This window comes from Lynx rufus, unplaced genomic scaffold (assembly GCF_022079265.1).
Source record: "Lynx rufus isolate CCGP_SWC_20201006 ecotype Redwood Valley unplaced genomic scaffold, mLynRuf1.p SCAF_5, whole genome shotgun sequence".
Lineage (NCBI taxonomy): Eukaryota > Metazoa > Chordata > Mammalia > Carnivora > Felidae > Lynx > Lynx rufus.
Window position 1 is genome coordinate 25,417,587 of NW_025814867.1, and position 21,060 is coordinate 25,438,646.

Genomic DNA, 21,060 nt, shown 5'->3' on the forward strand with positions numbered 1-21,060 from the left:
TAACTCCCAACTCTGGTTCCTCTCGTGTGAATTTGGGCTCAGATGCTGGCATTCCCCTACTGTGGAGGTTTGCCTCTTTGCAGAGGTTGCTATTTCTGATCCAGTCCATGCAAACCCTATAACAGGGCATCAGGAGAGCTTCTCCACTGTATACACCTTGTTATTGGGAATGCTTAGTCTGAGCTGACCCAACGCCAATGACTAATGAGAAATACACTGCATGAGATTCTGGTTGGGGTTAACCAAGCTAGAGAAGGGCTAGGACAGGGTGAATGGAGGTAGAAAGTCAGGAGGAAATTCTCATTTACATGAAAACATCCTATTCCAGGCGTGCTGACTCTTTGCAGCTGCCAGGCTGAGCTGGAGAATTGGGTCAAAGCTTTTCCATCTTCTCTTCAACCCCATTCTTTGCTCAGTGGCTTCCCTTCCTTCTTCTGAGCTATGGCTCAACCAGTGAACATGGAATTTGTCCTAATGAACTTAATCCAAAGTTTTGGGGATGTCAGGCCTTTACACCCTTCTCACACTTTAACTTTCGTGGTTGGCTACACAGATAGTTCAAGGTAAGGCCATTTGCAAAAAAATTATCAACCGGATGTATGTATCCTGGAGGTGTTGCCCAAGACAGTCCATGCCTCTCCTTTGTCAGAGATAAAAGCAATTCTCAAGTGCACGATGGAAAACAAAATAAAACAAACAACAATCTTCTGTACTACATAATGACCATCATCCAGTGATAAAGACAATGAGACAATGAATCCTTTTTTTTTTTTTTCTAAAACAGCCAATAGTCAATGCAATAAGGGGCGAGAAGGAAAGACTTCCTATATTCATTCACGGAGTCTTCTTCTCTACTATCACCAGGAGCGCAAACACAAAAGGGTCAGCTTCATGAAATATATATGCTCTTTTAGTTCCCTTGGGGATGAACTGTAATGGCTAAACTTCTCTTTTCCCTCTGACACAGGCATTCATCGTTCATCCACAGCGTAGACGTTGTCAAATCGCCACAGCTGGCTGGCTTTTCCATCACACTGGCGCAGGTACAAATCTTTGCTGTTTTCCTGCACCACAGCTTCCATGCATTTCCCAGAAAGAATGTGAACAATCATTCCATTCTGAAAAAACAGAAAAGACGAGGGAAAAAAGTCATTTCCCTGTAATCAGTAGGCAAAGAAGGATATTTCTAAGATTTGTGTTAATCATTATGAGAATTACAGAGGTGGTGTGAACTCGCCTAGTAAGGAACTGCATTATGTTGGTTAGTGTAAAAATAATTTAGGTAAATATATATAATATAAATATATTATGAATATAAATATCATTTGAAACCTTGAGATCATTAATTCAATTACTTTATTGAGATTGTATAATTGTGCCATTTCTTAGAGAGTTCTGTTTAGTAACAGGCCAGTGTATAGAGCATGTTCAGTCTTTATACCATATTGGTGAAATTCATTGTTATCACTGTGCTTGTACATTTCTGCTTTCAAAATGATTTAGTTTGATCTCTGCCCGCTGTGACTCCTGCAATTTAGTACTGTTGCCACCACGTCGCAGTAGAGAGTAAAAGCTCAAGGATACACTGAGGGCCCAAGGCAGCCTTGTTTCAAAGACTATAGCTGCCTCCTGCTCAAAGTCCACCGGACTTAATACTGAATCTAGCCATCCCTTCTTCGACAAAAAATTGATTTCTTTATGAAAAGTTAAACATTTTAACCAACAATGCCGATAATGTCCATTTGTTTATGTACTTTTGAGATAGAATTCACATACCATAATATTTACTCCTTTAAAGTATACAACTTGATGGGTTTTAGTATATTCACAGAGTATATGCAACCATCACTGTAAAAAGAAACCCACTATCATTAACAATCACTTCCTGTCCCTCCCTTCCAGCCACTGGAAATCACTAATTTGCTTCCTATATTTATGAATTTGTTTATTCTGGACATTTCCTAGAAAGGTAGTCATATAATAGATAGCCTTTTGTGATCATATAATAGATAGCCTTTTGTGATTGACTTCTTTCACTTTGTATGATATCTTCAAGGGTCATCCAAGTTGTAGCATACATGTTACCTGATTTTTTTTCTTTGTATTGTAGTAAAAATAGGTAAGATAAAACTTACCGTTGTAACCATTTTAAAGGGTAAAGTTCAGTAGTATCAAGTATATTCACATTGTTGTGAAACATATATTCAGGACTTTTTCATCTTTCAAAACTGAAAGTCTATTATTTATTAACCAACTCTCCTCTCCCCCCATCCCCTGGTAAACACTATTTACTTTCTGTTTCTATGAATTTGACTATTTTAGATACCTTATTTAGGTGGAATCTTACAGAATTTGTCCTTTTGTGACACATTTACTTCACTTAGTGTGATGTCCTCAAGGTTCATCCATGTTGTAGCATGTGATCCTTTTAAGGCTGAATAGTATTCCATTATATACACACACACACACACACACATACATACATACACATACATATACATACATACATACCACATTTTGTTTATCTATTCACCCATCGCTGAATGCTTGGGTTGCTTCTACCTCTTGGCTATTGTAAATAGTGCTACTATGAACAGTAGCTGATGATAATACTTTTTTAATGTTTATTTATTCTTGAGAGAGAGAGAGAGAGAGCACGAGCGGAGTAGGGGCAGAGAGAGAAGGAGACTGAGGACCCAAAGCAGACTCTGCACTGACAGCACAGACCCTGATGTGGGGCTTTAACTCATTAGCCATGAGATCATGACCTGAGCAGAAATCGGATGCTTAACCGACTGAGCCACCCATGTGCCCCATAGTACTTTTTTAAAGTCTTAGGTTTTAATGCCTGAAATATACTAGGTATATCTTACTCACTAATCTTGTACTTATTATTTTAACATGCTGTTTCTAAGATGTATCTTATCCACAGGACTTGGTTAGAATGATCCAAGACGTCTTTGAGCATGTATGGGCCCCTAGTCTTAGGTTCACTTGTCACCAAGTAGAGAAGGAAGGGCCTTTCTGTTGCTCCTAAACCACACCACTGAGGTAGTCGGCTGCTTCTGTAACATGCTCCCTGGTCTTACTGGTGACCTGAGCTAATAAACTTCAAAAAGGGACCGTCTCTTCTCTCTGCCACGATCATGGTCAGAGCTTTACAGAGACATGGCAAATGAGTACACTTTAAGATGCTTGCGGTCCAGCTTTGCCACAATGTTGGCTTTACTTCCTCCTGAGGCCTTAATGCCAGGCCACTAAGTTCAACAATAGGGGCTCTGACCTGTATGGTACTATCTGACCCCTTAGAAGACCCTGGGCCACAGTCCCAGCTAGAGGCACTGCTGAGCCCTTCCTGGACAGATTACTTACCTCTTGGAAGTCCCAGTGCTGTTGATGGATAGCAGGCCCTTCCTTGGTGCAGTTCTGAAGAGTCACCTGCTCTTGCCTGATGTCAAGACACAGGTGCTGTGGGCTGCCGAAGTGTATCTCCTTCCTGCCGGTGTGCTTCAGGTGCTGGGACAGAGGAGATGTTTGTTAGCACAGCTAGGAGACCTTCTCCAAAGCTGGAGATGAAGGAAGGGGAGCTCACAACGGAGCTGACGTCAAGTGGCAATCTTTAGATTCTCTTAGGGTCAGCCAACACCGTATCTCATAGCCGAATCCACACGTGCAATGCCAGACTGGACCAAGCCTCTGAAATCTGCACATGCCAGCTGCTGCTGCATTCATATTTCTACACTGTGGCATGTTTCTCCATTAGTCTCTCTTACTGCATCATGGTGAGGCCATAAAAGAGTGCCGTGTGTTGTGTGAGTGCACTACCGCAAGAGCGGATGAGGAACACTTCTGAGGCCCAAGGGATCTCTTTCTGGAGAGAGCTGACCTGGCCTGTCACCTAGCCCAAAACGAATTGTCTGTTGCATCTGATGACTCTCACTCATGGTCATTTTTTTCCTCCAGTGTTTTATACGATTGGATTGTGCATATCTTTGCAGAGGGGCTCTCACTGTAGGAAGCCTGTGTGCCCTGGCCGGAGAGCACGCTCTGACAAAACCAATTTCTGTTTATTCCTCTCAAGTGCAGCCTGAGTGGATCTTATATTAATTCTGCGGTTGGGAGGCAGTGTTGGCCTCAATGATCTGCGCATTCACATGGGGCCTCGTGCTTAGAAGGGGTTAGTGTTCTTGGTTTAATGTATTTGGTTTAATGCTCTCCTGTTACTATCTTGAAATCCTTTTTGTTTTTGGTTTTGGTTTTGTTTTGTTTTGTTTTTTGAGATAAGGCACAAGTGAAAGAAGGGCAGAGAGAGAGGAAAAAGAGAGAGAGAGAAAGGCAGGGCTCACCTGATGTGGGGCTCAAACCCACGAACTGTGAAATCATAACCTGAGCCAAAGTTAGATGCTTAACCAATTGAGCCACCCAGGCGCCCTATCTTGAAATTCTTTTTTTTTTTTCTTTAACTTTTATTATATTTGAGAGAGAGTGTGAGCAAGGGAGGGGCAGAGAGAGAGACGACACAGAATCCGAGGCAGGCTCCAGGCTCTGAGCTGTCAGCACAGAGCCCTACGTGGGCCTCCGACTCATGAACTGTGAGATCATGACCTGAGCCAAAGTCAGATGCTTAACCGACTGAGCCACCCAGGTGCCCCAAGATGTTACACAGTTTTGAAATTCTTAATAATTGTTGAACTGTGGGCTCCACATTTTCACTTTGCGCTGGGCCCCAAAATTAGATAGCCATTCCCGCTTGAGGATTCTCACACCACACAATTCATATAAATTTGAATCCTAAACCCATATTAGATGCAGACTTGTGGTTAAAAAAAATTTTAAGAGTGATTTTTTTCCTATACAAAGACCCTGTGGAGACAGACAACCTTCCTTGTCATCTTCCTGTGGCAGTGGGTGGATTTTTCTAGTCAAACTTTTCACAGGTAAGTCACTCTTTGAAGGTCAAAACTGGCTTTCTATGGCATCTCATTTCCAACTTCTCATCTGTCAAAGGCTGCAAGTAGGCTCCCACTGACTACTGCATGTAGTAGCTAATGGCTCATGTATCCTGAGGCAGGATAGCTTGGCCAATGCCCTGTGGCTCTATTTTCAGATGCCTCTTGATTTGTGGCCCCTGGAGATTTCCCTTTGTTACAAATTCACTTACTTATGTGTTTCTTCTTAATTTTTTATCTGGCATATCTAGGTGCTTTTAGGAAAAGGGCTTTCAGCTTATCCGGCTCACAATTTTGCTAGATATAGAGGTCCTTGCTAGTCCCCTCTTCCCCACCAAGAATCAGAAAACCCACAAAAGCGAACATTCTGTTCGCATGCCTGAGACTGCATTATTCCCAGCTGCAGAGGAGGAAACCAAGACTTGGAGGGTTTAAGAAGCCTCTGATGTCATGCAGCTAGAAAGTGGTGAGCTCTTGCCACCATATTACACTGCTTCCTCACTTAGCACTTTATATCTGTATCCTTCTCCCCTGTGCCAGGTGTGAATGCCTTTTGCTGTGTTCCGGAACACTGGTAAAGGGCAAAATGGAAAGAGGCCACATGGGTCCTAAGAACCTGCTTCCCCATGTGCCCTCCAGATGCAGGCCTCCCTGCCCCCAGCCCAGCCCCCTCCCCACCCCCCACCTCCAGGATCCCAGAACCTGCTTTGCCAAGCCTGGCCTCACCTGTCCTCCCTCCAAGACATGTTCTGGCATTTGCCCCCAGGCTCTCGGGGCCTCATCTGACTCATTTGATCAATATCTCTAGCAACTCGTACTTTGTTGCTTATTTTTAACACAGGCCTTTGGGATAGGACACCTTAATGCAAAGGCTCCTGTCACAGGCTAAAAGAGATTTGGGGGCGGGCTAGGCCTTTCTAGGTTCACCCAAGTTGTGAAAAGAAGTGGACCCACCGACCCGACCCTCAGCCAGCATCTCTGAGCCTTCCCACCACCTCGGGGAGTTATTCTGTGATGGCAACTTTGAAGAGAAGCTTAGCCTAAGATACAAATAGATCTTCCTGATAAACAAGGGGTCTTCATGGATGCTGGAATGACCCTGCTGCATCGAGAGCCTTTCTCTGACTCAATTACCTTCTTCTCTTCTCAGACACTTGGCGGAAAATTTACCAACCCCTGGGGTGCTGCAGGAGGAAATATGGTTCTATCCTTTCACTCATTCCTTTAGCTTCTGGGAATTATGAACTAGGGATTTTAGAGTGCCAGGGACCATAGGGGGCTTCATGGGAATCTATGAACCCTGGAAATTGTTAAAATTTTGTGCAGCTGTGCTTATATGTGTTTGTTTGTTTGTTTTCTGGGAAAGGGTCCTTAGAATTTATTACCTTCTTAAATGAACCATGTGACCTGTAATGAAGAGTCTAACTCCTTGTCTAATGTCTGGTCTCTTAGCATTCAAGCTCCACTCCTTCACCTTATATCCTTGCTCTACTTCTGGGCAAGCTCAAAAGAAAGCCCCGTGCTTTCTTCTTTGGTGCTGGTGGGAAGTTCAGTCCAGGTAAGCCCAGCCAGAGCTTGGGAACCCTCACCTGCCCAACCCCCCCCAACCACATAAGAGCCAAAGTCAGCCACCCCTTCTTGCTGTCTTGCTGTCTTGCTTGTCTTGCTTGCTTGGGAGCCTGTCCTGCTCCACCAGGAAGTCTCATTAGGTGAATAATGATGCTTTCCATTCTCTCTTGTTGCATGTGGGGAGTCATCAGTTTCAATATCTGAACCAAATTTGGGGTCAGGGGTTGATCTTGCCCCCACAGGGCAACCACTAGATACAACCTAAAAAGATTAGGAAGCACAGGGAGGGATGGAGGGCCCTACTAGGCCTTCCTAGGCCTACACTTTAACCAGGTGCCACCTGGATTTCTTGATGTCAATTTCAAATAGTCTGTCCTGTGGTGAACCATCAATATCCAAGAACAGGAACCTTGGCTCAAGGAAGGGCCTCCCCCTGTGGGCAGGGTGCCTGTCAGGCATGTTCAGCATCTCTCTTCGGCTGCCCTTTGGGCCATTAGCTTTTTCTGTCACCAGGGCAGCCCCATCCATCTTGGGTACTGACAGGTCTGGCCACACTGCAGAGTGGGGCCTCGGGGAAAGTTGTGCAGTTTGTCTTCATTGCTGCATCTCTGTCCTTCCCCAGCAGTCATCAGAGCCCTTTCTCCTGGGGAGAGGCCCCATCAGCCCTGGCATGCCAGTACAGCTTATGTGCTGTTCCCCAGGGGTATTTGTACTCTCTGCTTTCCATCTGACTGAGGAATGAAAGACTTTCTCCTTGTGGAAGGAATCCCACGGACCAAATTGCTCTGTGCCTGGGAAATCTTCTGAATGACGCCAGTGCTCTGCAGCTTGGAGCCAGGGACCCCATCTGTGTGGAAGCCCTCCCCTAGCAAGTGCAGCAGATGGTTGGCCGAGGCCACAAGGCCTATCTGCTCCAAATCCAGCCCTCCTTCTCTGCTTCACACACACACACACACACACACACACACGCGTGCATATGCAGAGACACCTACACAGACAGATACATGCACAGAGACACAGACAGACAGACAGACATGCACACACCAGGCCTCTGTTGTGCAGTAAAGATCCCCCTCTGTGAACTCTGGCTCCCATAGAGCCCCGTTAAATCCTGGAAAGCCACAACACATCTGCGTGGGAGGACTTGGAATCAGAGGACTGAGACAAGACTGTAACCACAAGTTGTGGGTTGGAGGCACCACTGTAAGTGGGGAACACACTCTGGGGTCCCCTTTCCTCCTCAGTGCTTCTGTGCCTACAGCGCCCACTTGGATGACCCATATTACCCCATCTCTGGTTCTAGCTGGCTGAGGATCTCTGGCTGGTCCAGATGTTTCTAGTGGTGCCCTGATAGAAATGTGTGTCAATTTCTTTGACCTCTGATTAGAGATTTTTAATTTAAATAGGGAGGTTTTCCACAAACTCCGGATTTCCAATGTCTTTTAAATTTGGGGGCTAATCTCATAATACTGGACCCACTTACAAAAGAGAAAACATGTGTTGAGGCTGGGGGACGGGCATAGCTGTCCTTTCTGATGGGCACGTGCTCCTCAGGCATAGCAGCCTCCACCCAGCTCACTGTGCTCATCCCTGCCTGACCCTGGGGATATCTGAGTTTGCAACCCCTGGGTCAGTCACTCTCTGAGCCTCAGTTTCCTCATCTGTTAGATGAAAGCATTGGCTAGATAGTCTGTATTTGCTTCAGGCTCAGATGCTTGTATTCTCTGATGATGGCCCATGTCTGTGATTGTGCCTGGGGGCGGCGTGGGCAGAGCTGGGATGGGTCATTGTGGTGGGGGACATGGCACCACTGAAAGGAGGTGCCCCAAAGGGAAGTGAGGAGCATCCCAGGAAAAACCATTCTTAGGTCTTGCCCGGATGTTACCCACCTGTTGCTGCCGGCTGTCACTGCAAGGAGCTAGCATCATGGTGCAGCCCAGGATGTCCCCTTCTTCCTGGCAGTCAACACAGAAGCCAAGTCCGGTGTTGTGGAGCTGAAAGTGGACATCCATACAGAAGTGAACCCCGCCCTCCACTGTTAAGACACCCTCCATCAGGCGCTAGTCCTCCTCTCCTCCTTCCCTGCAATGTAGCTCACGGTTCCAGGTTCAGGCCACAGAAATAAGCAAGGTCAAGCTAAAGCCTCTAATCCCAATGGACAGGAGGCAGGCCACATCTGTCATGATGAAAGGACCTGAAACAGGTTTTGGGGCAACCCAGTCACCTCCCTCAGGGCAGGCATGGAAGCCTCCGAGGCTCCCCTGACCTCGGGACTGTGTGGCCAGGGTCATGGACAAACATCTGAGTATCCAGTTTCTGTATTGAGAGGCTGCCCATCCCCTCCCCTTCCTCCTCATCTTCCCGGAGCCATGCCTTGCCTTTCCAGAGAACCTGGGCCTGCACTCAGATGGGTAAAGCTCAGGGTAGATGTTGGCCAGAAACCAGTGGAACGTCCGACAACCCAGTCTCCTTTGCAGCTGCAGGCGTTCTGTGCAGTCTGGCTTCTCAGCCTGATGGAGGAGAAAGACACGGGCACTGAGGCGGGGGAAGGCCGACTGGTCACCACAATTCACACGTGGGGGAGGGACAGAGGTAGCTGGGAAGAAGCTGAAGGATTGGGACAGAGTGAGGGGACCAAGGCCACGGTTCCCTAGGGCCGTAGCCAGGCGGGGAAAGTCATGTGTTAGGGGAAGAGGTTTAGAAGGGACAGAGTAGGATGGTCCTCCCTACAAAGAGCTGTGGAACCAGCAGTGTGGTTGTGAGAGCACTCCCTCCCCAATCCTTCACATCTTCAGTCTACAAAGACGATTATACCTGTGCTTTAAAGACTTTTTGTGAAAGCTGGCAAAATGGTGGGGCTTTGCACCTAGGCTGGTGTGCTGCAGCACCATAATGAGCCATATGGAGGCAGGAACTGACCCAAAGGCAACTGAGATGAAATAAGCTAGGAAATTGTGGGGTGGGATGGGGGCAAGACAGGTTTACTTTTCTTCCCCTCTAAGTGCCCAATTTCCTCCATTACCATTAATAAATCATTCCTTTGGGCTACTCTATCCCCTTTCCTTGAGATTCTCCTTTATAATACAATTGTCCTGGGATGGGTATCAGGTAAATCCTTAACACTCGAGTATAAATTTATACATTTGGCTATATTGATAAGACACAAGGAAACCTAACTATACATTTAGTATTAAATCCTGGATATCTTGAGGGAAGACAGAGGTGCTGAGGAGGGGTAGGAAGGACCAAAAATAAAAACAAAAAAGAGAGATCATATTTCCTGGGGTAAGGAGAGGAAAGGAGAGGGGGCTGGAACAAGAAGTCCATGTCAGAGTTCCAGTTTGATGGCCTTTAGTCTGGCAGTTAAACACTGGGCTAACAGGCTGAATGAAGTGATTCCACTTTTTCCATCTTTTACTCCTCAGATATAAATGGTCTGGATCTGCCATACTGACATGCTCTCGGTATGCTTCCCAGACTATGATCCCTGAGCACCTGGCTCAGAAATGCCCACGGAACTTGTTAAAAATGCAGGTTCCTAGGCCCTATACCAGAGACTATGATTCAGTAGGTTGGGCCAGCAACCCTGGAATCTGCATTTTGACCGTTTCTCCTGCTGAGTTTTATCCACAGAAAGTTTGGGAACAACTTCTCTAAGGCAGGGATGGCTTGTTTATTCAGCACACCTGCCTACCATTAAACCAAAGAGATCTATTACTCTTTAAGGAAATTAGTGTAAGTTTTTTATGGTTTCTTGGCTTTCTTCGTGTTCGTTTGAGACCTCACCAGTCATTCTGCAGGGCTGGACTTTGCTACCAAAGCAGGAACATTCCTTCATGAATATTCCATCACCTTCACCTTTCTCAGTGGTCAAAGTGGCAAATCTCTCCAGCCTTTTGTTTGATCTCAAATGAGGGGCATATGCTGACAATGAACTTTCCCTTCTGTACAACCAAACTTGACAGGGGAAAAACAAGAGAATGTTAACTCCTCCAACAGTGAAACCCTGACCTTGTCTTTTGGGTGCCTATAATTTCTGTATCTCAAAATCCATGTGAGGGTTTGGATAGAAGGATAGAAATTGTAGAACAAAATTAATTTTTAGCTACTTAAATTTAAACTAAGAGCACAAAGTTAACGTCTCCACCTTCAGGGAGGCAGTGATATTATTAAAATCTTAACATCGATGTCAACCATAGGACATTTCCAAAACATGAATTAAGAGGAATGTTCCAAAAAAAAAAAAAAAAAAAGCCAGAAAAACAAATGTCTTCTCATTTACCAGTAGGAGGTGCCATTGTCCTTGTGAAAGTCATCAGATGACCAGATGACGGGGAGATTTGTGGATCAGAGAATGGAGCACACCCAGCAGTGTGGGCAGGCTGGTGAGGGGCTTCTGGGAGTTGTCCCAAGACCTTTGTGGGTCACAGAAATCTTATCTTCGGAGCCCCCACTCCCAGCCTAGCAAACAGTAACGGGAACCCACGTCTCAGGCTGAATAGTATTTATGTGCCAGTTCCACGAGAATTGGGCTACGTGGCAGTTGAAGATGTGGTGTTTGTGGACATTAATGAAACGTTTAAAATTTTAAATTTTTTGTGGCTTGTTTTGGATCTTTTATGTTTATATTTATACTTCTATTTGTTTCGTGTCTTGGATGATTCCAGTTTGAGTGCTTTGCTCAGGAGGAAAGGGCGCTCTGAGACCCGTCACTGCTTATTCCCTGCCCAGTCTGCACTCTGGCCCCACGATAAAGGATCGCAGCCCATAGATGTCCCACAGACCTCAGGGGGCTCCAGGCCAAGACCAGCCGTGACGCTGTGTGGAGATGCTTGGGACAGACAGGCAGCTCTGCCAGGGAGCCACTTGAGAGGGGCAACTTAAGGGAAGCACAAGCCAGAAGCTTTTGTTTTCCCCTCCGGGTTGGACACAGAGGCACTCCTTGGCCCAGCCTCCTGCTGGCGGCCCGGGCCGGGCCCAGAGGCCCCTGCCAGGATCTCTCCTTACCTGGCTCAAGGAGAAGGCCTCTGGGCTGTGCCTGTAGAAGGTTTCTTTGAATGAGCCCAGCCAGGTCTCGGCGATGCGAACCTTGTTCCGCAGAGTGGCCTCCTGATCACGGGGGGACTGGGCTTCCTGATTTTGATAGATGTGCCCCACCCGAGAACAGGGAAGGATTTCAACAGAGCCGCCACAGAGCCAGGCCTGCCATAAAAGGAGAAAATAAACATCTGAACACAACTCCAAGGACATGGAGTTAGGGATCCTGACAGGGGCTGGGAAAATGCACAGGAAATCACGAACACAAAATGGTGAAGAGAACGATAGTCCTCGGGGTGCCTCAGAGTTTCCAGATCTGGGCGTTCCGGGCAGGCGAGTGACAGTGCGGGAAGAATGGGTGCGGTTGTCCCGGGACAGAACCAGTGGAGTAAGGGAGCCGCATCCATGCAATACCGGAACGGGCCCTTTCCCAAAAGCACATGGACATGTTTGGCACCTTTAGAGATATAGCCGTGTGGATTAGCACCCCTGTTCCCCAAAGCTACTTCCTCAGGGAAAAAGGGGTCCCTGGTGGTCAGAGAGTTCTCCAGTAAAATTCATTTGAAAGGAAGCCTTTCGTTTCATCCTGGGGATCAAGAGGAAAGCGAAAACATTTCCAGCAAAAGGCAGCATGTGGACTAAACACACCAAAAACAGAGTTCCCAAACTGTGGGCCATGGTACCCCTGGGGGTGCCCCATCAACCTCAAAGGGCCATGCGGGATATTTTAAATGTTTGAGAAAAACACGGTGACATCTATTGGGTGTTCTGCAAACTACAAGCTTGAGATAATTCATGATTTCCACATTAGATGGCTGCATTTTCGATAATGTACACCTTTACAGGGTTGGGTTTTCAGTGGTTGCTGTGATGAAAAAGCCAGTCTCGTGTTCAAATCGACATGGAACGGGAAATGAAGGTGAGGGTGTCTGGTCTGATTCCAAGGCTTGAGAAGTTGTGCAGTGCCCAACACTAAATTTAGGCACTAAATTTTTAGCGCAAATACTTATTTTTTGGAACTATAGTAGTTCCCCCTTATCCATGGGGGACATGTTTCAAGACCCCCGGCAGATGCCTGAAATCACGGATAGTTCTGGACCCTATATACACTATGTTTTTTCTTATACCATACATACATACATACATACCCGTGATAAAGTTTAATTTATAAATTAAGCACAGTAAGAGATTAACAATAACTAATAATACAATAGAACAATATCATGATATACTGTAATAAAAGTTATGTGAATGTGGTTTCTCTCTCTCTCAAAATATCATCTTATATTGTACCCACTCTTCTTCATGTGCTGATGGGAGATAATAAAATGCCCACGTGATGAGATGGAGTAAGGGAATGACAAGGCATTGTGACCTAGGGTTAGGCTACTACCCATCTGATGATACCTCAGAAGGAGGATCATCTGCTTCTGGACCAAGGTGGACCATGCGCAACTGAAACCGTGGACAAGGCAGGACCAGTGAGCTCAATGCACAGAACTGTTTGGTATTTGTTTTGGCCTATAGGTGCCATGAATAATGCCTGAGATGCCAAGGGTGCTGTGAACACAGAATGTACGGGAACCCCTGTGTAAAGTGTAGATGGCTGATATGATGCCCTTTCCTATGCACAGGTTGGATAGCTGGTTTCAAGAGGGAGGCTGGGGGCACAATCAGAATAGGGCATGAGAGACATGGGAAGGGAAAGAAACACACTACATTTCATGACTCGATACATTGCCTGCAGCCTTATCCCTGACCAGGGGCATTTCTAATGGCTGCATCTCAGCTGGGACCTCACATACTACTCCACAGAACCCATCTGGCTCCTCCCTTGGTCCAGGACATACCTTGAGAGACAGTTCGAGGTTTTCACCACCCCGCAGTGACATGAGAGGGTCATATGCACCAGTGTTTTGGAAGTAATGTCTGTCCATGGCCACAACACCACTGGGCACCACAGGGCTCCTAGGCAGAGAGAAGACAGGAACAGACTGCAGTTCAGAACCTCAAGTATATCGGGAAGTCTTACCATGTGGGAGCTCCAGTGGCCGAGAGAGTGGACCCTGGGCCCAGATAGACCTCAGTGCTTTTAATTGCAAGACTGGAGCCAAGCAACCAGGTCAAAAATCCCAGTATTCTTTTTTTTTTTTTAAGATTCATTTGTTCTTGAGAGAGAGTGTGTGAGCAGGGGAGGTGCAGAGAGAGAGGCGGGGAGAGAAGATCTGAAGCAGGTTCTGTGCTGACAGCAGCAAGCCCAATGCAGGGCTCAAACTCACGAGCCGTGAGATCATGACCTGAGCTGAAATTGGACGCTCAACCGCCTTAGCCACCCAGGTGCCCCTCAAAATTCCCGGTATTCTATGAGAAGAGAGCTATGGCTGCCTGGGTCCTTTTTACCCCATCCTCAGGTGCTGGTCCTAAAGGGAGGGGCACCGGGCTGCCCCTGAGGTTCCCCTACCCTCTGGTTTGAGCATGTCTGGACAGACCGCTGGGAACGCCTTGGTTAACATAATACACCCTAAGACAGGCAGCACCAGGCCTGGACAAAGGGAAACAGTCAGGCTTTTTCTTCCCACATCCTGATTTGGGACTTGGGCAGATACCACAGGGAGGGTGGAGGCCGCTGGGGGCCAGGCGTGTCAACCCCCTGCCAGAAGCCATGGCCAGCAAAGTGCCTCTTGGTGAACAGTGATGCAGGACGGCTTGAGCCCCAGGTGGGGCACTCCTTCCCCACCGCTGCTGCCCCCGCAGTAGCCTGGAGCTCAAAATCAACTTCAGGGGGACAGAGAGAGGGGTACATGCCTGGATGTTAGACTTCAATATGCTATCACTAAGCTGTTACTGAATTTGACTAATTTGCATGGAAGTTTTCTGCCGTTAGTGGCAAGAGAGGTTAAGATAGAAATTACCTAAGTCCAGTTATTAGAAAATAAAGACAGAATTTTTTGCATATCTAAGCTTGTGGCTTATCAAACTTCTGTTAGAGTCATATTCCTTTGGGCAGACTCTTGGAAGGCCTTCATTCCATGTCTCTGTACTAGACATTCAGAAGCCACCTGGATAATTGGTTGGTGTTGGGCAATACATGACGAAAGTCGACCATGGCAGATGGAGGGCGACTGCCCGGGGGTAAACACCACATGATCCCTTGTCCCACGGGCCCTTCTTACAATGTGACATTGATATTGCTTCCCCCTGAGAGGTGGGGTCTAGTCTTCGTCCTTCCCGTGAACCTGGATGGGCCTGCGATTGTGTTGGAAGTGACCCTGGGTGACTTCTGAGGTTTGGTTATAGAACGGGATACATACTCTGAAACATTATACTGACTGAAAGAAGCCAGACACAAAAGGTCACATATCCTATGATTCCATTTATATGAAACATCCAGAACAGATCAATCCATAGAGATAGACGGTGGCTTGATGGTTGCCAGGCACTGGGGGGAGGAGAGGGTGGGAAACACCACTTAATAGGTATGGGATTTTACTGTAAAGTGATGGAGATGTTTTGGAACTAGATAGAGGTGGTGGTTGCACAAAATTGCGAATGTGCTACCTGCTGCTGAATTGTTCATTTTTAACGGCTCATTTGTGTTACGTGAAATTCACGGCAATAAATTGTTCTTTTAAAGGGGGAGAGGGATACAGCTTGTTTCACCTGGGCCTCTTGAGTGGGATACTTAGTCTTAGAACCCAGTGCCATGGTGTGGCCGGCCCCACGAGCAGTGACCTCAGGGAGAGAGCAGGTGAGGTTCCCACTGAGGTCCCCCTGATAGCCAGCATGAACCTTCAGACATTCAAGGAGCCTCAGGGGGATTCCAACCCCACCCCCACGGCCCCTTGAGCCATTTCCTGCCATTCTAGTCTAGTGCATGGTCCTGCTGAGGCCCCAGATACCACGGAGCAGAGACACCCAACCCTGATGCTTCCTTTCATAATTCATGACACACAGAATCTGTGCGCTTAAAAAAACTGTTGTTTTACAGCGAAGTTTGGGTGGTTTGTTACAGAACAGAAGACATCTAGAACATCTTCTTAAATAGAATAATTGTCCCAAACCCCAAACACACCCAAAAACCAAAGCAAGCAAGCAACCACAAAATTTGATATATTTTGAGAGTTACGGTGTCTTAGCATTCACCTGGCTGAATTCTTCCTTTTTAGCAAGAAAGTACTTGAGGTCAGGGAAATTCCAGTGTTACCTGGAGAGGTAGAGTTAGCTCAAGATCCCAGCTCGGATTCTCTCACTGCCCCACACAGAGGCATCCACTGATGCTTCCTGGAGGAACTTAAGCTGGACCCCATTCCCATAAGAATATAACACTAATAACACCAAGTGTTGCGCTCGGCACTCTCCCCATGGTTTTCACGCAGGAACTCTTTTATTTAGCCTTCCCAACAACCCTTTTGCCCTCAATTCACTGATAAGGAAACTGAGGCACAGAGTAAGTAACTTGCTAGGAAACTGGTGGGGCCGGGATTAGATCCCAGGCAGTTTGGCTGCTGAGGAAGCAGAGGTATAAAGCAGGCTATGTGACAGAACCTCACCTGATGGGGCTGATGGGGGACCGGAGGGCCTTCCTGTCTCGCTCTGGCAAAGGCTCCCAGTGGAAATCCAGCTTCCAGTCCAACACCCCACGCTGCAGGTCCTTGGAAGGGTAATACTGCAAAGTCTTCCAGTCAATCACGTCTATGACTGGAGACACCACCCGGCTCCTGGAAAGCATTGTGGAATCAAATAAGGGATGCAAACCATTCACTTGCTGGAGGTTAGAAAGATGATCTACACTTGCACTGCCCAGTATGGGAGCCAGTGGCCACAATATGGTCTGGGTTGAGGTGTGGTGTAAGGGTCAAATACACACTGGATTTAGAAGACTTAGTATGAAAAAAAGATGTAAAAATCTCAGTAATTTTTCCATTCATCGCATGTTGAAATAACATTTTGGATATATTGGGTTTGCTAAAATGTATTGTTAAAATTAACTTCATCTGTTTCTGTTTTGTAATGTGACTATTAGAAATGTTTAAATTATATACATGGCTCATTATATTTCTGTTAGTACTGTTCTAGAAAATATGTTTTTGCATGAGGAGCTGGGAGCTCATTTCATTAAATAGCATGCCTGCCTCTTTTTTTTTTATTTAAAAACATTTTTTTTAATGTTTATTTTTGAAGGAGAGAGAGACAGAGTGTGAGTAGGGGAGGGGCAGAGAGAGAGAGAGAGAGACAGAATCTAAAGCAGGCTCCAGGCCCTGAGCTGTCAGCACAGAGCCTGACGCGGGGCTCGAATTCACAAACCACGAGATCGCGACCTGAGCCGAAGTTGGACACTCAACCGACAAAGCCACCCAGGCGCCCCCCTGCCTCTTTCTTTTTTCACAAACCTCTGTTGATAACACTGAAAGACAGGAGAATGGGGTTCTAGGCTCAGCTCTGCCACTAATGGGCTGTGTGATCTTGAGACAGCTGCCGTACCTCTCTGGGCCTTGGTTTCCTCCTTTGTAAAGCGGGAGGTTGAACCACGTCCCACAAATACCTTTCTTAGCAGTAACACTCTAGGACTATGGCTATTGACTTCTTTTGGGGCCTTTTCCCCTTTGAAAAGTGTAGACTCCTCTTCAGAAAAATAATCATAGGCACATATCCAAAGTATTATGCATAATTTCAGAAGGTTCATGGGCCCCTGCTCTAGGGTCTGTTTCTTGTTCCTGTATTATACAACTTGATTGGCTTGAGGAATCAGGTTTGCCAAGCCCCAGACGTGTCCCTGATGTTAATGCAAGTGTATGTGGGCACATGGTGTCTACAAGCAAATGGCGGTCCTGCGTCTAGACTTATTTGCTTGTTCATTTACCGATGGCTGTTGGTGACGGTATTTTATCCTTTTGTGTGATTGTTGTTTGTTTTGTTCTGCTTGCAACAGCCTGGGATATGACCTCAGGGAGGGTAATGTGGGAAACTGGTACAGGTCAGAAGCTTTTTTATCTCAAATATAATTTATTGCCAAGTTGGCTAACATACAGTGTATACAGAGTGCTGTTGCTTTTGGGGGTAGGTTCTGTGGTTCATCGCTTACATACAACTTCACATTGTAACTAGACAGGTGATCACTCAGGTGGCGTGCCAGGAGCTGATCTCCACCTAGCCAATATCTCAGTCGCATTGTTTTCTGTTTTGTCACAGGTTTTCTCTCATGGCTGTTACTTTTTTTTTTCTTTTTAATTTGAGACAGAGAGAGAGAGCATGAGTGGGGAGAGGGCCAGAGGGAGAAAGAGAAAACCTTAAGCAGGCTCCACATTCAGCGTGGCAGCTGATGTGGGGCTTGATCTCATAACCTTGGGATCATACAATATCAAGAGTCGCGTTCAACTGACTAAGTCGCCCAGGTGCCCCCAATGACTATCAGTTCTAAAATCTATGCCAGGAAATAGATCAGTCCTGAACTCGGGGGTGGCTGGGACGTGCCACTCTAAGAGAAGAGAGATTCCTGGCAGGAGAGATGCCAGCCACGCTGTGTTTTACACTTCTATTCATGTCCATCTCTGTTCCTTCCATCTTGGAGACGGCCAGGACTAGGGTAGCCCAGGCTACATGGAGAGGGCCAGGCTGGTCTTGGGACTCAATTATCTGTCCTCAAGTGACTGACGTTGGCATAACAAGTCATGGGGTTTATATTTAGAGCAAGGACTCTGATATGGTTTTCCTGCCCTTTTCACATTGTTGCCTCTGGAAGGGAAGGGAAACTTAATCCCTCTGGGTCTCCACTATTTCTGGCATCCTGAATTGACCAAAGAAAACTGAGAGGCAAGATCAAGGAAGAAAGGAGGACACCCAACCCCCCCCCCCAAGTCCCCACTTACGGCGGAGTGAACTGAGCAGATGGAATGGATTTGGCTCCGGGCAAAGCATTTTGTGGAATTTCAGAAGCGAGAGCCAGGGAAGCCGTGTGGCTGAATCCTGAAGAATCCCCTCAAATTTGTGCCATCTTAGTAATCATAACAGGACAAGAAAGGAAATTGCATCCGAGCATCCATACAACTTGCTGGTCCTAGATCTTTGAGCTGTGTCCTTCCGGACAAAGGTGTACATTACTTTTGACCAGAAAATGGGAACTCTGGAATTTATCGAATTTCTCTTTTTGCTCTGTCTTGCTGGAACCTCAGAGTCTATGCAAAGCTCGCTGTTAATAACTGTATCACCCCTCATATCCAACGCTACCTTTTCCTGTCTGAAATCTCCTTTTGCTTCTATCTTGACCAGACACTTAGGTGATTATTCACTAACCTCTCTAAGTGCCTTTTGGGTAGAGATTAAGAGGATAGCAGCTGCTTGACCATGGCTGAATTAGGGAGTGACTGTAGTCTAGTGACTCAAAAATGGTGATTTAAAAAAACCCAAACAGTCTTATATTTAGCTTTGGGTTTTGCACCTACAGATGTGTCTGGTGTTCTTGGACTACGCTTAACGCAACATGGCAAAGCTGCCTTGTTTGACTTGGAAGGAGCTCAAAGTGTCTGCTTATGCCATCATTCTCTCTTTCAAATTGAGCTTTAACTCTCAGGCAAGTACAAGGCTGATTCTCTCGTAAGCCTCTCTAAGTTCCAGGTCAGGCGATTGGGTTTCACAAGACACACAGAGGTAGGAGAGCTATCAGCCAACACTGCTTGACTGTTGACTGTAATACATGAGGTCAGCTTAACTGGGGTTTCAACCTTACCAACCAAACCTAGTTTATTTGTAAGCCCTAGTTTATCTCATCCTTCTGCATTATTCCTGTGCTTCAGTGTCCCTCTGGGTCTATGATGACTACAGTCATTTTGGAAGTTCACCCAGATTCTCGGTGTTGGGGAAATTATCAAGGCTCTAAATTCTCCCGCCCCAGAGCTCTTGCTTCTCAAGGGTGACCCCAGGACTGCTGCGGCTGGCTCTTTCAGACTCTGTCATGCTGAGGGGTGTGGAGTAGGATGAGGGCTGGAGAATTTCCCAGGGACGTGAGACCAAAAGGAGGCTGCTCCCTTTGTGGGCTGGAGGCATCTTGGGCCCCTGCTGCTCCTCAGTGCGCGCACACACACACACACACACACCACTTTTACACAGGATTCCTCAGACTGCTTTCCATCATTTAACCTCTTGCAGGGCAGAGCGGTTCTTGCTTCTCCCCACTGAGCAGGCCCAGCCCTGGCTAAGCACTAGGTGACCTTAAGAACTAGGTATCTTGGGGCACCTGGGTGGCTCAGTCGGTTAAGCGTCCGACTTCAGCTCAGGTCATGATCTCACAGTCCATGAGTTCGAGCCCCGCGTCGGGCTCTGTGCTGACAGCTCGGAGCCTGGTGTCTGCTTCAGATTCTCTGTCTCCCTCTCTCTGACCCTCCTCCATTCGTGTTCTGTGTCTGTCTCGAAAATGAAAAAATATAAAAAAAAAATTTTTTTAAATAATAAAAAAAAAAAGAACTAGGTGTCTCTAAGATAGTGTACCAGACCCAATTTAAGTGGAAAACAACTTAAACAACCTCTGGAGCCAGCATCGCCCCTCAGGGGGTGTTGTCTTTGAGCACTTCACTAAGGACTACCCCCTTCCCACTGGAAACCTTCATTTGTCTAGGGCCATGACTCTCACTCCATGGCTTGGGTACTAGAGCTGGCTGGCAGTTAGCACATGGCAGTTGACCGCTACCCTTGATCTTCACCTTTGTTACTTTACATGGAAACCAACCACCAGTCAGCACCTTTAATTCTGCTCTACAAAAACTGCTCTTTGAGTAACTCCGTCTGGGGCTGCTATGTACAGTTATGTGGGCTGTGCACTGCCCAAACTTAGAGAATGCCTCAAATACTGATGTTGGAAATTTGCATACCTATTTCTAAAATTTCTGGCAGTTATCATTAAGGTATGTTCTTCTACAAAATGAATGTATTATGACACATGTTCTGAGAAATGGGAGTAAAGGGTAATGAAGAAAGGAATCCTTTTACTAGTTCATACAAAGTTGCCATATGGCTCTCCATAGACCTGTTCTGTGGGCAAGGACAGAGAACCAGGGCTAGGAACCAGGCCTTGAACCCTCTGACCAGGTTGATGAGGAAGTTATGGCTCTTTGAAATAGTTGATTTATGGCTTGTTACACTGCTACTCATCATCCCACTCCACCTTTTTAATGAAAGATCTTAAAGACCTTTTCTCACCTTCTGCACAGTGGGTCCTTACCTGGTGACAGAATGCCTCTTGCCATGAACCTCAGCTGGGGACCCTTTCCTCTCTCAAAGAGCAGCAGCTATTAGGAACTGTGCCCACTGGCTTCACTGGCTTTGCTTTACACGAGGTGAGTGGCCACAGGAGGCCAGAGGAACACTTGAGCAAAGTTGCCATGGGAGTAAAACAAACCTTAAAAGGGGACCCAGCTGCAGGTTTCAGAGTATCACGGTGTGCAGTGGAGAGAGATGAGAAATCAGACCCGAGAGAGGTAGCTTTTCTTTCAGACCCTCACCTGCAAAGGCCTTC

General features: G+C 46.6%; 1 protein-coding gene across 1 annotated transcript in view; it reads right to left on the bottom strand.

Annotated features, from left to right (window-relative positions):
• Nucleotides 1-971: 971 nt before the first annotated feature.
• Nucleotides 972-21,060, bottom strand: part of GALNT15 (polypeptide N-acetylgalactosaminyltransferase 15) — a 44,644-nt gene continuing 24,555 nt past the window's right edge. Inside the window, exons 4-10 of the mRNA XM_047098541.1 lie at nucleotides 16,106-16,273; nucleotides 13,406-13,523; nucleotides 11,526-11,720; nucleotides 8,897-9,028; nucleotides 8,408-8,512; nucleotides 3,373-3,516; nucleotides 972-1,118 (exon numbers count right to left, since the gene is read on the bottom strand). Of these exons, the coding sequence (XP_046954497.1) occupies nucleotides 972-1,118; nucleotides 3,373-3,516; nucleotides 8,408-8,512; nucleotides 8,897-9,028; nucleotides 11,526-11,720; nucleotides 13,406-13,523; nucleotides 16,106-16,273 (1,009 nt within the window). The remainder of the gene's footprint in view (nucleotides 1,119-3,372; nucleotides 3,517-8,407; nucleotides 8,513-8,896; nucleotides 9,029-11,525; nucleotides 11,721-13,405; nucleotides 13,524-16,105; nucleotides 16,274-21,060) is intronic.